This window comes from Hypomesus transpacificus, chromosome 9 (genome assembly GCF_021917145.1).
Source record: "Hypomesus transpacificus isolate Combined female chromosome 9, fHypTra1, whole genome shotgun sequence".
NCBI lineage: Eukaryota > Metazoa > Chordata > Actinopteri > Osmeriformes > Osmeridae > Hypomesus > Hypomesus transpacificus.
The window spans coordinates 12,356,264-12,368,438 of NC_061068.1; the positions used below are offsets into that span (position 1 = coordinate 12,356,264).

The 12,175-nt window shown below is 49.7% G+C and overlaps 1 protein-coding gene across 2 annotated transcripts; it reads right to left on the bottom strand.

The window, feature by feature from the left end:
* Positions 1 to 643: 643 nt before the first annotated feature.
* rnf207a (ring finger protein 207a) lies at positions 644 to 7,430 on the bottom strand. 2 transcript variants are annotated; one of them, XM_047024928.1, is made up of 8 exons: positions 7,226 to 7,430; positions 6,232 to 6,410; positions 3,074 to 3,252; positions 2,678 to 2,863; positions 2,271 to 2,322; positions 1,984 to 2,101; positions 1,711 to 1,803; positions 644 to 1,602 (listed from the first exon to the last, which is right to left on the bottom strand). In XM_047024928.1, the coding sequence occupies exons 1-8, from the start codon at positions 7,339 to 7,341 to the stop codon at positions 1,473 to 1,475; spliced, it is 1,053 nt and encodes a 350-aa protein (XP_046880884.1). In that variant the 5' UTR covers positions 7,342 to 7,430; the 3' UTR covers positions 644 to 1,472. The 2 variants fall into 2 exon arrangements, with proteins under 2 accessions (XP_046880884.1, XP_046880885.1); XM_047024929.1 differs by lacking the exons at positions 6,232 to 6,410; positions 7,226 to 7,430 and adding an exon at positions 4,088 to 5,102.
* Between the last annotated feature and the right edge of the window lie 4,745 nt (positions 7,431 to 12,175).

Genomic DNA, 12,175 nt, shown 5'->3' on the forward strand with positions numbered 1-12,175 from the left:
TCTCCAAATGAAACCTGCCCTAGTTCTCTCCCCTGTGGAGATCATGCCAAAGGTTTGCTGTTAAATCTCTTGCTGCTTTGTCATTGTTAAAGGCTGCACACATAACTTTGCCCCAGCACTTGTCGTTCCGCATGTAAAGTTATTTAGAGCCAAGACTGACTCGTCCATAAGAGAACACAGAGGGAGAGGCTGTGCAGCGAGGTGGTGCAGTGAGGGGAGATGATATATGACCATAGGGATAAGTGTGTGTGCGTTTGCGTATGTGTGTGCATGCATGTTGAGTCTCTGAAAAGGTTGATATATTTAAATGTGTGTTCATTCCATGTGTGTGTGTGTGTGTGTGTGTGTGTCTAGAGAACCTCAGCACCGGCACAGTCATTCGTTACCTGCTGTCATAAGTGTATTTTTAATGAGGCACCTAACCTCACTCCTCAGCAGTGAAGGACCTGTTCTAGAAGGCTCCATGACCCCAATATGTTCTGGGAAACAGAGTTAAACAGTCTCACTGCTGCTCATCTGATACTGAGGTAACCTTCGCCTCCTGATCTCTCATTTGTTTCATCCATTTGATTAAATTTGACTTTTTATTTAGACGTATTATTATATGTGGTTATACATTCCCGGATGGGATTCACAGGTCTTTACTAAACTGGTTTACAGAGGAGAGAAACAGAGCAAGCCAAACAGAGAGACCATGACGAGCTGAGGAAGAACCTTCCACTAGCTACTGTAGAAATCAATAGTTCAAGTCTGCAGGGTGTAGATTACCAGCATTATTAGATGGTGTGCTGGCACATACAGCAAAATGAAAACCCACGCTATAGCGATTCCGTTTATTGAAAATATAATTCTCACGGGAGCTGAAATGCTTAATATGCAGAGGCTGAGCATGAAACAAGGGGGTGAGGGTGGGGAAGATGGGGGGGTTGAAGGAGGAGAAAGAAGACAGGTAGGTCCTGCTGATTTCCTGCATGGCAGAATACGTAAGAGTGCACTGCTGACACTTCACTAATGTTCTAGAGGTGGAGAGAGGGGGGGGGAGGAGGAGGGGGTGTATTTCCTGAGGCTTGGAGGGGTGGGGTGGAGGGGAGGAGGGGTGGGGTGGGGTGGGGTTGGAGGAGTAGCTATTGTAAGGTAGGTGAGGAAGATTGCCACTTCTTGCCACCGAAAGGTATTTCACTTATATAAATAGTTCCTGAAACTAGTAACAACACTTTTTTTCTAAGCGTTAATCTTTAATCCAGTTCCGTCTTTAGATGAGGCCATCTCTGAGAGCTGGACCGGAAAGGAGGGTGGGTTTCTTTGTTTTCCTGTGAACGTTTTAATTTCTGGCTATTCTGTTTGACAGAAATGGCCAGTCCTAGTTCCAGTACCAGAGAGGGAGACTGTCACATCCACTGCCCACCCCCACCCAACAATAACCATGCTGGCACAGGGGGGGGGTAAATTAAACAGCTAGGAGGGAGGAGGGTTTATAAAGGCATCTTGCTGTGGTTGGTTGATTCTAGGCTATCCCTTCGCCTTCTGGGCCAATGGCAGTTGTTGGTCTTTGGAGAGTCCTCCTCTGATTGGATGATGAGGGAGCGGTTGCCGGTGTGAGGGCTGTGGTGTTCAATGTGAAACAACAACAGTTGGGTCAACAAGAGCACACTGCCTTTACAGATGCAACATAAAGATGTGTTTTCTGTGTGTCCGACATGGAAAGGCTACCTGTCCTGTTTGTCTGTGGCCGGGCTGCTGTCTTCATAGATCTTCAGCATGGTTTCTGTATGGTCACCATCAACCGCTGCAGTCTCCTGAAACCTGGACAAAAGCATAGATTACCAGATCCATTCGATCCATAGATGTTGGTACTCATAGATTCTTTGTGACTCGTCACGTTCCTTTACTCAATAAACCTCCAGTCTTCTAAAATAGGACATTTGTAAGGTTTCGCTTGTGTGATGCTGGATTTGAAGACACGGTAAGGTGTAGTTGACGGACCTGGGTTCCAGACGCTCTCGGACTTTGGCGATGGAGAGGATGTAAGGAAGGATCTGGCGAGCGATGGTGGTCAGGTAAGTGTTGTCCTGTTTCAGCTGCTGCAGGGCGTCAAGCTGAGCTGGAAGGTTTCAAAACAAATACGAACATGAATCTGAAGAGACCTCAAAACCATACAGTTGGAAATACTCACACTTAAACATGAGTTTTTATTAGTTTCAAAACACTAGGTTGAGAATGAATATCCCAGTAAAAAAATCAAAATAAACATTGTTTATGGCTTATGTTACCTTCATAGATCTCCTGCTCATTGATTGACTCCTGCACTTTCTCGCCCCACACCTAGGAGTGAAGACAACTAGATCTATAATCTGGGGTGCATCTGGGACATACAGTACTGTGCAAAAGTGTTTTTTTTACATGAACATTGTTTAGAACATTTATTGTCTCTCTGCAACAGTGTAAAAAAGTGCAACCTTGAGCAAAAGTTTTGTTATTCGTTTCATTATCTCTCAAAGCATTTTTGCTTTACAGTTTATTTTATTATTATCATCTGTGACTTTTGCACAGTACTGTGATATCTAGGACATATCACTACTGGTGTGGCAGGACTGAAACCTTGCCCCATGTGGAAGATGCTGTGTGGGACCAGTCTATGATCCAGGTCCCAGGCTGTGCTGATGGCCTGTGGACCTGCCTGCAGGAACGTGGCCCTGGTGTTCTCCACGGTGGAGACCTGGGAGGAGATGTGGCTGTCGATGTCTAGCGAGCGCTCCAGGATGGCCCCCATGTTGTCAGTGCTGATGACGGAGTGGTGCTTGGTCAGGTCTCTGTGCTGCTCCTGCACCTGGTCCTTCAGCCTCTGGATGTCTGCCTGGAGGGTCTGGGGAGTACACACGTACACACACACACACATGTGCACATCCAAGCACACAGTGTCACATATACACATACATGCCCTTGTGCCCGCATATTTGAGCATGCACTCACACATACACACACACACACACACACACACACACAAACACACTGTTCCAACCCCTTACAGACCTATAACCACCACCCAGTCATGGGCTCCCTCTACATGGCTCACCCTGTATGTGTTCTCATAACTGCGGCAGTGCTGGGTGAAGGGAGTGTCGCCCCCCTGTGCCAGGAGGACCTCGGTGCAGATCGAGCGGTGGGAGGCGGGCCGGTGCACCCCGGCCGAACCCAGGGGCATGTCACCGAGGGACCGGGAGTGGCAGGGGCGTGGAGAGGGGCGACGGGAAGCTGGAGGAGATGGAGACCCAAGGGTTGTCCAGCCTTTGCCATGCCAACAACAACATGTGTTTCTGACAGCAGCATCTAAGCCACACTGTGGTGTTTACTGGGGAGTATCTGCTGGTGGGTGTTGTGATGTGTGAAGGTATGTAGAGGTGTAATGTGAAGGCTGTCACGTGTATACATTTCCATTCCCTTTTCCACAAGAGGAGGATGACAAAACGGGGTATAAACATAATTAGGAATTCGTGAGGTTATCTCTGAGGCTGACAGAAAAAGGGATTGAGGGATGGAGGGATCGAGGTAGAAAGGTGGGGATTAGTTTGGGCACTGAGACAAACTGCATTGAGCGTTGAGGGAGCTGAACACGCATAGAATGTGGTACAAGCACACAGTACGTTCTATCATGTGATGGTCTTTCAAAATGGAACTTAAAGTGGTGTTAGCATCAGTGAGGCTAATTGTTAGTGATTACGTCAGTGAATGGAAACCCTCCGAGCGACCGGTCAGTTTTATTGCTGTCCACAGGGCATTCTGCTCAGCAGATTCCCCTCACAGCTAGGGTTTCACAGAGCCATAACTCCATGCAGGCTATTCAGAGAATGGCATTCCAGTTAGTATGTTTACAACTGGCCATGCAAACCATTTGTCTGAAGAGACAGGCAGACAATAAAGGAATCCATTCCATCTGCCTTATGCATCAATAACTGTTATCCACCATCCTCTTCCTTTGTGCTATCTCATCTATCTCCAGATCGAGCTGTTGTTAGAATGCATCTCCAGAACAAAACTAGAGCTGTTGTTAGAACGCATCTCCACAACTAAAGGAGAAAAGCAGCTTTACCTGGGGCTCAGGGAGGCTCCTGGTCACTCCTTATTAGTCACTCTTGGTTACTCCCGGTTACCCCTGGTTACTCCTAGCTACCCCTGGTTACTCCTGGTCATCGCTTGTTACTCCTGGTTAACCCTGGTCACGCCAGGTTCCTGGGCAGACCCAATCTCAGAAGCTACTGAGTGGTCCTGCTGCCCGAGGAGGGAGTCTGTGTGTGAGGGAGAGTCCTCCGCTCGCTCATGTCCAACACGTTCAGTCCTCTTCCAGATCACTCGTCCTGCCCCAGCAATCACCTTTTAACACATCCACACATGCAGTGACATCAGCGGCATGGGAAAACGTGCCCCAGTGCCTGTCCACCAGATGGATCCTGGGGAGTTCTGTGAAATTCTGATAAAAATAGTTTTGGTCTGCCTGCCTGCCGCCCGTCCTTGCCCATTAAGCATCCTACACCAGATGAGGGTTGCTGATTGGAGGGCAGGCCTGTCAGTTACAGCAGGGGGTGGAAGGGGGTTACGGACTTGTGAACAGTTGGGAGTGATTGATGTGGAAAATTAGTGGAGAGAACGTGCGTCAGTTGTGTCCAAGGCCGGGGACAGAGAGGATAGGAGAACATGCCGGAACACTCTGCTCTGGGATGCTTTGAAAGCTCCAACTACACTAAGTGGATTGAGGTGATAATGCTAACCGTGAAAACTGCCTGGCAACATAAGCTGTGGCTTTCCGGTTTGCAAACAACGTTGAACTAAGAGTGATGACAGGCAACATGAAAAGGAAAACATCTTTTCATGTTTTTGGAATTCTCTCTCTTTGTTCTGGATTTCAAGCCAATAGAGTGAAGCCTGCAACGTGTTTGCCACCCTGCTCTGATGGGGTGGTGGGGTGAGGGGGCATTAGCAGGGGCACTGGGGAGTACAGAGCCTCCCAGACACCACGGGTCCAGACACCAGGGTGACACACAGACCAGAGAGCTCCTTCCTGGAAACCTGGCTTTGCAGGACTGCACACCCTCCTCTCTCTCTCTCTCTCTCTCTCTCTCTCTCTCTCTCTCTCTCTCTCTCTCTCTCTCACTCCCCCCCCCCCCCCTCTCTCTCTCTCTCTCTCACTCCCCCCCCTCCATTCCTCCCTCTTTCGATTACTTTCTCTTTCCCACCCACCCACCCACCCTCCCTTCCTCCTTCTCTCCCTCTCCCTCTGTCTATTTCCCTCCCTCCCTCCGTTTGTTATCAACCGGTTCCCTGGAACAGGAAGATCATGCACTGGAGCTGGCGATAAGAGGTCGATGTTGGGTGGCTGGAGGTGTGTGTGTATGTGTGTGCGCCTGTTTGGCCCTGTTAATCAGACCAAGGTGAGTTACATAAACCCGCCTATGGGCCTTCGCTCTGCTCACAGCCTGACAGACAAACAGAATAACTGACATGCTGGGGGCTCAGTGTGGCACCTCCCTACCCTCACACCAGCTGTGCCCAGATCCCACCACAGGCTCCCTACCCTCACACCAGCTGTGCCCAGATCCCACCACAGGCTCCCTACCTTCACACCAGCTGTACCCACATCCCACCACAGGCTCCCACCTTCACACCAGCTGTGCCCACATCCCACCACGGGCTCCCTACCTTCACACCAGCTGTACCCACATCCCACCACAGGCTCCCACCTTCACACCAGCTGTGCCCACATCCCACCACGGGCTCCCTACCTTCACACCAGCTGTGCCCACATCCCACCACGGGCTCCCTACCCTCACACCAGCTGTGCCCACATCCCACCACGGGCTCCCTACCTTCACAACAGCTGCACCCACATCCCACCACGGGTTCCCTACCTTCACACCAGCTGCACCCACATCCCACCACGGGCTCCCTACCTTCACACCAGCTGTGCCCACATCCCACCACGGGCTCCCTACCTTCACACCAGCTGTGCCCACATCCCACCACGGGCTCCCTACCTTCACACCAGCTGTGCCCACATCCCACCACGGGCTCCCTACCTTCAGACCAGCTGTGCCCACATCCCACCACGGGCTCCCTACCTCAGCTCTACCAGCGCTGTCAAGCTGCCAGCCTCAGGAAGGGAGAGAACCCCACACCGACACCACGATACTCGGATGGGGAGCGGGGCTGGGTCAACCTGAAACCGGGGGATTGACGTACTGGAGCCATCACTTCCTGGAGTGGAGATTTGTGACGGGTCGCCACGCTGGTCGTACTGGTAACGGGAAAAGGCCAGCGCTAGTCGAGGAGGAGGAGGTTCGTGCGGGCGAACTCGCTCCGGTAGTGTGTACTGATCTGGGGTGCGGAGGTGGAGGTCACAGGTTACACCCATGCTTTCACTGGGGGGCACAGAGAGAGGTCACAGGTTAAAGGGAGAGAGGTTGTGGTTTCCAGTGTGGTCTGGCTCTGCACTGCCAAGTACTCCCTTGTGGTTTGTGGTAAGTCCAGTCTGATATCAGGCCTTCATTCCTAACCCAGCGATGAGAACAGGCCCAGAGGGGGCGTTAAGTAGCCATGTCTTGTAAGGTAGTAAGGTAGGTCGGGACTTTATTGATCACTCTGGGGAAGTTGAGGAACAAACAACCGAGAACACAAGCTAGGGAGCTTCTCCAACAGGAAATACACCAGTAAATACAAAGTTACAGACATCAGTACACTATCAGTACAGACACTAGAAGATACACCAGTACAGACACCAGTACAGACACCACTAAAGACACCAGTAGACCAGTAGGTGATATCAGCACAGGTGTAGTTCAGAGGGACTGTGTTGTGTGTTTGCTCCTGGAAACACCTCCATGCTGCTCTCTCTCTGACCTGCAGTGTCGGCAAGAGAACAGCCAGCTAACTCAGCTGCTTCATCTACTTGCACTGACTGAGAACACACACACATATACGCATATGCACACACACACACAAACTCACACACACGCTCACACATGCACACATGCAAACACACACACACACAGATAAACTGAAACAACCATTCATCTTTTCCATGAACTGTCCAAGCAGTATTCCAATTTTCTTGTTCCTAAGTCTAACCCTAACCCTTATCTATTTGTCGCCTTCTATTATAAACACATACATCCGAACACCAAGACACAGTGTTGAACACACAGTCTCTGCCTGACATAAATAGCCTTGAACTCACTTCCAGGAATCCAGCCCCGAGTTAGCTTCCAGGCAGAGTGGGTGAGAGAGACGAAGGACTAAGGACAGAAAAATCTCATTAAAGATGGCCATACTGTAGAATGAAACCCAATACATGCTCTCCTCATGCACATGTGTGGCCACACACCCTACCTCACACACAATACACACACACACCCTACCTCACACACAATACACACACACACACACACACACTACCTCACACACAATACACACACACACACACACACACCACACACACACACAATACACACACACACACACACTACCTCACACACAATACACACACACACAATACACACACACACCACACACACTGCCTCACACATTACCTCACACACACTGCCTCACACACTACCTACCGCACCACACACACACACTGCCACACACAAACTGTCTCCCACACACCCACCCCTAGTGGCAGGACTGCTCACAGTCCTGTGTCCCTTAGTTTGCCTGCTCTGCTGGAGCAGTGGCTGGACTGTCACCAGAGTGTGAAGATCATTACCTCCAGGATGGCTACGCACTCAACGAACCCGGACTGTGTGTATGCATGCGTACTGTACGTGTGTCTGTGTCTGTGTATAGACGCGCCAGTGTGCATGCGTGAGTGTGTGTGTGGCCCAACTCTCACCGTCGTCGAGGAGCGTGTCGTTCCGGAGGAAGTGCTCTCTCTCGCTCTGTCAGGTGAACGCCGTGCGTGTGACACGCATGACCTCAGGGGGTCTTCATAAACCCATGCGTGTGCGGCAATAATGACTGGCCTGAGGACTGCCATGGCAACCACTGTGTCCTCTCTACACACGTGGAGAGTCACTGTAGGCTTGTGAAACGCCCATACAGGCCATTCTGATCATTCATTTTCATCTTGATATGTCAGGTCAAGCAGAGCATGAGCTTGTGAAGTCAGGCTGGTTTACCACACTAGTTGGAAACTGATTAGCCAGACCAGAACCTGACAGTTCTCCATGTTCTGGTGCTAGGACGAGGCATCAGTGGAGCCACTAAGGTTTAACATTCTAGATTAGGACTTGGTTTCATCTGTTGGGGAAACTCAACTCGTACATAACATTTCCATACAATCCCTACAACCACGTTTGACTTGTTTACATTTTCAAAATGGCCGAGGGCAGCTTTTACCGCATCGAAATACGGATGTGAAAGTTGAGAAAAGCTCAATTTTGGGTTCATACAAATGCACATGGCATATCAGAAAACAGATGTTTCACAATTCCTCCACAGTAGCCTGTCAGTAACACAAGACTTTGGAGCAAGCCCACCCTGTGCAGACAGATCCGCAAAAATACACAAGTGTGAACCAAGACTTGGTCCTGGATTGACCGACACACGAGCATATTTTAACAGTCAACGCAAGAGAGACACCCAGTGGTGAACACGCATAACACCATCACCTCCTAGAAGCGAATAATCACATGGTTAGAACAACTGACATTCATTTTACAACATCAATAACCCATCACTGATAAACTGAGGGGGAAAAAACCCATGGATTCCTTCTCCATGGGCTTGGTGAGAGGGAGTGTGTTGTTACCTGCGTGCTGCAGAGGACACAGCAGAATGGGGCCTCCTGCTGGGCCACGTTGAGGCCCACCTCTCCTGTCATGGCCTTCAGCGGGTGGAGAACCGCACAAGCAGACTTCTGTTAGCATCAAGTACAGAGGACACATGGCCTTCAGCGGGTGGAGAACCGCACAAGCAGACTTCTGTTAGCATCAAGTACAGAGGACACATGGCCTTCAGCGGGTGGAGAACCGCACAAGCAGACTTCTGTTAGCATCAAGTACAGAGGACACAGACGGCACGTCCTGTTTGGACCTTTGCACAGACGACACTCACAACACTGCCTGTGGCCCTCTGTGGTGCATTTGACCAGAGACACAATGTTAGCCTGGTGTGTCCAGTCCCTGCAAGTTCAACACAGGGGGTGGCTACACCTGATACAGACATGTGCACACACACACAGATAGAATCACACACTCATAGGGACACACACTGAAATACATGCAGTGAGACACCACAGCACATAAAGCAAGTACACACGTATTAACACACCAAGATGCAAAACACACACACAGAGACTCACACGACCATTATGCAGGGCTGTGTGCATCGTACCTGTTTACTGTTCTCCTGTCACAGTTGGCACAAGGAACAGTCCCCTCTGTGTCAGTCGAGTTGTCAACCCGGAGCTGGAGCAGACGGTCTGCAGGACGGGGGTGTTCACCCCCTTCACTACAGATGGGTGTCTGTCACACACACACACACACACATAAACACACACAGACACATAAATACACACACAAACACAAAGAAGCAAATACACACAGACACACACAGGAACACACACATAAGAACACACAAACACGCTTTCTCCCAGAAATACACTCCGACACACAAACGCAAACAGCAAGTACGAAAAAGTTACAGACACAGTCAAGTCAGAGTGACAGGTATACCGTACATACGCATGGTGACACACACAGCGACAGACACTGAGACAGTGACAGACAAGTGCAGGGGTACTATATATTGTAGTCATAATGACTGTCTGACCTCATTCAGATGATGCTGCCCTCCCCTGACACACCAGGAGATGGCGCTCTGTCACATTCATTTCACTACTGAGGCTCCACACTTAGAAATTCATCACACCAAATAATTCTCTTTTATGGCAGGCCGCAGGCATGGCATCACGCTCATATACTTGTAATGTGAATTAATTTTAGAGTGTAACTGCTCACAAGCTGCCCAGTTATATGCCGCCCTGACATTTAAACCCAGGCCACATTCGAAAGCATCCTGACACACTAGTCCAACATGTTTCATGTTTGGACATTGTGGTTTTAGAATTACAATACTAAAAAGGCTTTACATATACTGTGTATAGCAAAATCCAAAGTATAGATAAACCTAAACCAAAACGTAATTTTGCAGGAAAGTCTTCTATGTTTCCCGAGCACTGTTGTCAGGATACAGAAGGCAGGGGACAGCTACCAGATGCTGCTGTCTTTATCATGTAACTCCATGATAGCCTGTCTTAGTACTGTCCTCATGCTAACCACTCATAAGGGCCTGGTGCCAATTGAAAAGATACACACACACACACACACACATGTTTGTTTTACTATCCTAGTGAGGACCAACAATTCATTCCCATTCAACGGAGTGTTATCACTGTAATTCTAACCCTAATTCTAACCCTAAACCCTAGCACAGTTGTGGGGGCCAAGAATATGTCCCCACATGGGCATTATTTTCTTAAATTGCTATCCTTATGTACACTTCTAGTCCCAACAAGGGCAGTTACACAAAACCACATACACATACACATTTAAACACACACACACGCATGTACACATATCTGCCCCCCGCTTCTCGTTTTCATAGCAACAGGGTCAATTGTGTTCCGCTAATAGCGAGGCGGTGACTTCCTAGATGACATGACAGAGAGAGCATGGCAGTGGGCCTCCAGATGAATATAGCCATGAGCAGCAAGCCTGCGTGGGTCTGGTCCAGCCTGGGCACTGAGTCAGGCTGCAGGGAGACCAGCAGACTGGGGAGAGCCCAGCAGACTGGGGAGAGACCAGCAGACTGGGGAGAGACCAGCAGACTGGGGAGAGCCCACCGACTGGGGAGAGACGAGCAGACTGGGGAGAGCCCACCGACTGGGGAGAGACCAGCAGACTGGGGAGAGACCAGCAGACTGGGGAGAGCCCACCGACTGGGGAGAGACCAGCAGACTGGGGAGAGACCAGCAGACTGGGGAGAGCCCACCGACTGGGGAGAGACCAGCAGACTGGGGAGAGACCAGCAGACTGGGGAGAGCCCACCGACTGGGGAGAGACCAGCAGACTGGGGAGAGACCAGCAGACTGGGGAGAGACCAGCAGACTGATCTCCACTGGAAACACATCATACCAGCTAACTCATCTGACCTGGACTACTTCCGTGGCCCACTAGATTGATCTGCGTTCTGTAGATGTGTATACTAAATAATGTATATTGATTATATGACACAGTGTCTCAAAACTCCCTGAAAGTGTTAATACTGTGCACTTGTAATATTGTGTGTGTGGGGGGGGTATCTTAACTATTGTCTGTTTTGTATTTGGACAAAAGAGAACTTGGATGTGCACTGTTATGTTTTTCAGAATAAGAGCTCTTTCGAAGACAGACACCTGCCACTGTTTTTTGCTGTTTGCTTGTTGTTTATAGAGAAGATATTGGTCTCGGTTTACTCACCTGATTCCTGATGCTATGTAGCACAGTGGCACCAGAGGTTTATGGCTGGTTATCCAAGTGCTAGTTTGTAAGGTGGCACAATACTCACAGATGTATGTGCTGGGTCTGGGTAGACACAACCAGAGCAGGACCACGCTGTCAGGCTGGCAGGGTCAGACTGGCCAAGACCCTTAGGACTGCTAAATATCCGGGTCACACTCCACAACAAGGGGACACATTTAGCTACAGGCTTTGACAGGATCCCAATCACGGTTATGCATCCAGCCGTGTACAAGATCAGTCAATACTACAAGGCTATTAGACTGGCATCTCCACCCTCGACGTGGCATCATTGAGTTCCCAACATAAATACATTGGCAGGGCATCCACAGAGTTCCAAACTGGATGGGTGGTCTGAGTTCAGAACTGTCTGGAGCACTGGAAAAGACCTGCCTGGACTTAGATTAGGCACATTTACTGAGTCATATTTTTCCAGTGAAGCTCTCTCTCTCCTCCTGCCCAATGGGCCTTTGATCAGTGAGTTTATCCCAGAGGTCTTCAGGGTCCTAACCATGAGTCAATCTCCAGTAGGGGATGAATTGAGCAGGGCAGAACGAGGTGGAGTTTAATTGCTCCGAGCTGTGGTCTCGGCTGCCAAGAAGCCAATGAAGACTTTCTCGTCATGTGAC

Bases quoted from the DNA above. Each gene is read 5' to 3' on its own strand.
- rnf207a (XM_047024928.1), bottom strand. From the start codon at position 7,341: ATGTATTGGGTTTCATTCTACAGTATGGCCATCTTTAATGAGATTTTT. The intron at 2,864-3,073 runs GTGAGCCATGTA...TGTACTCCCCAG, and splicing joins GTTATGAGAACACATACAGG to ACCCTCCAGGCAGACATCCA. The intron at 2,102-2,270 runs GTAACATAAGCC...GAAACCTTCCAG, and splicing joins TGAGCAGGAGATCTATGAAG to CTCAGCTTGACGCCCTGCAG.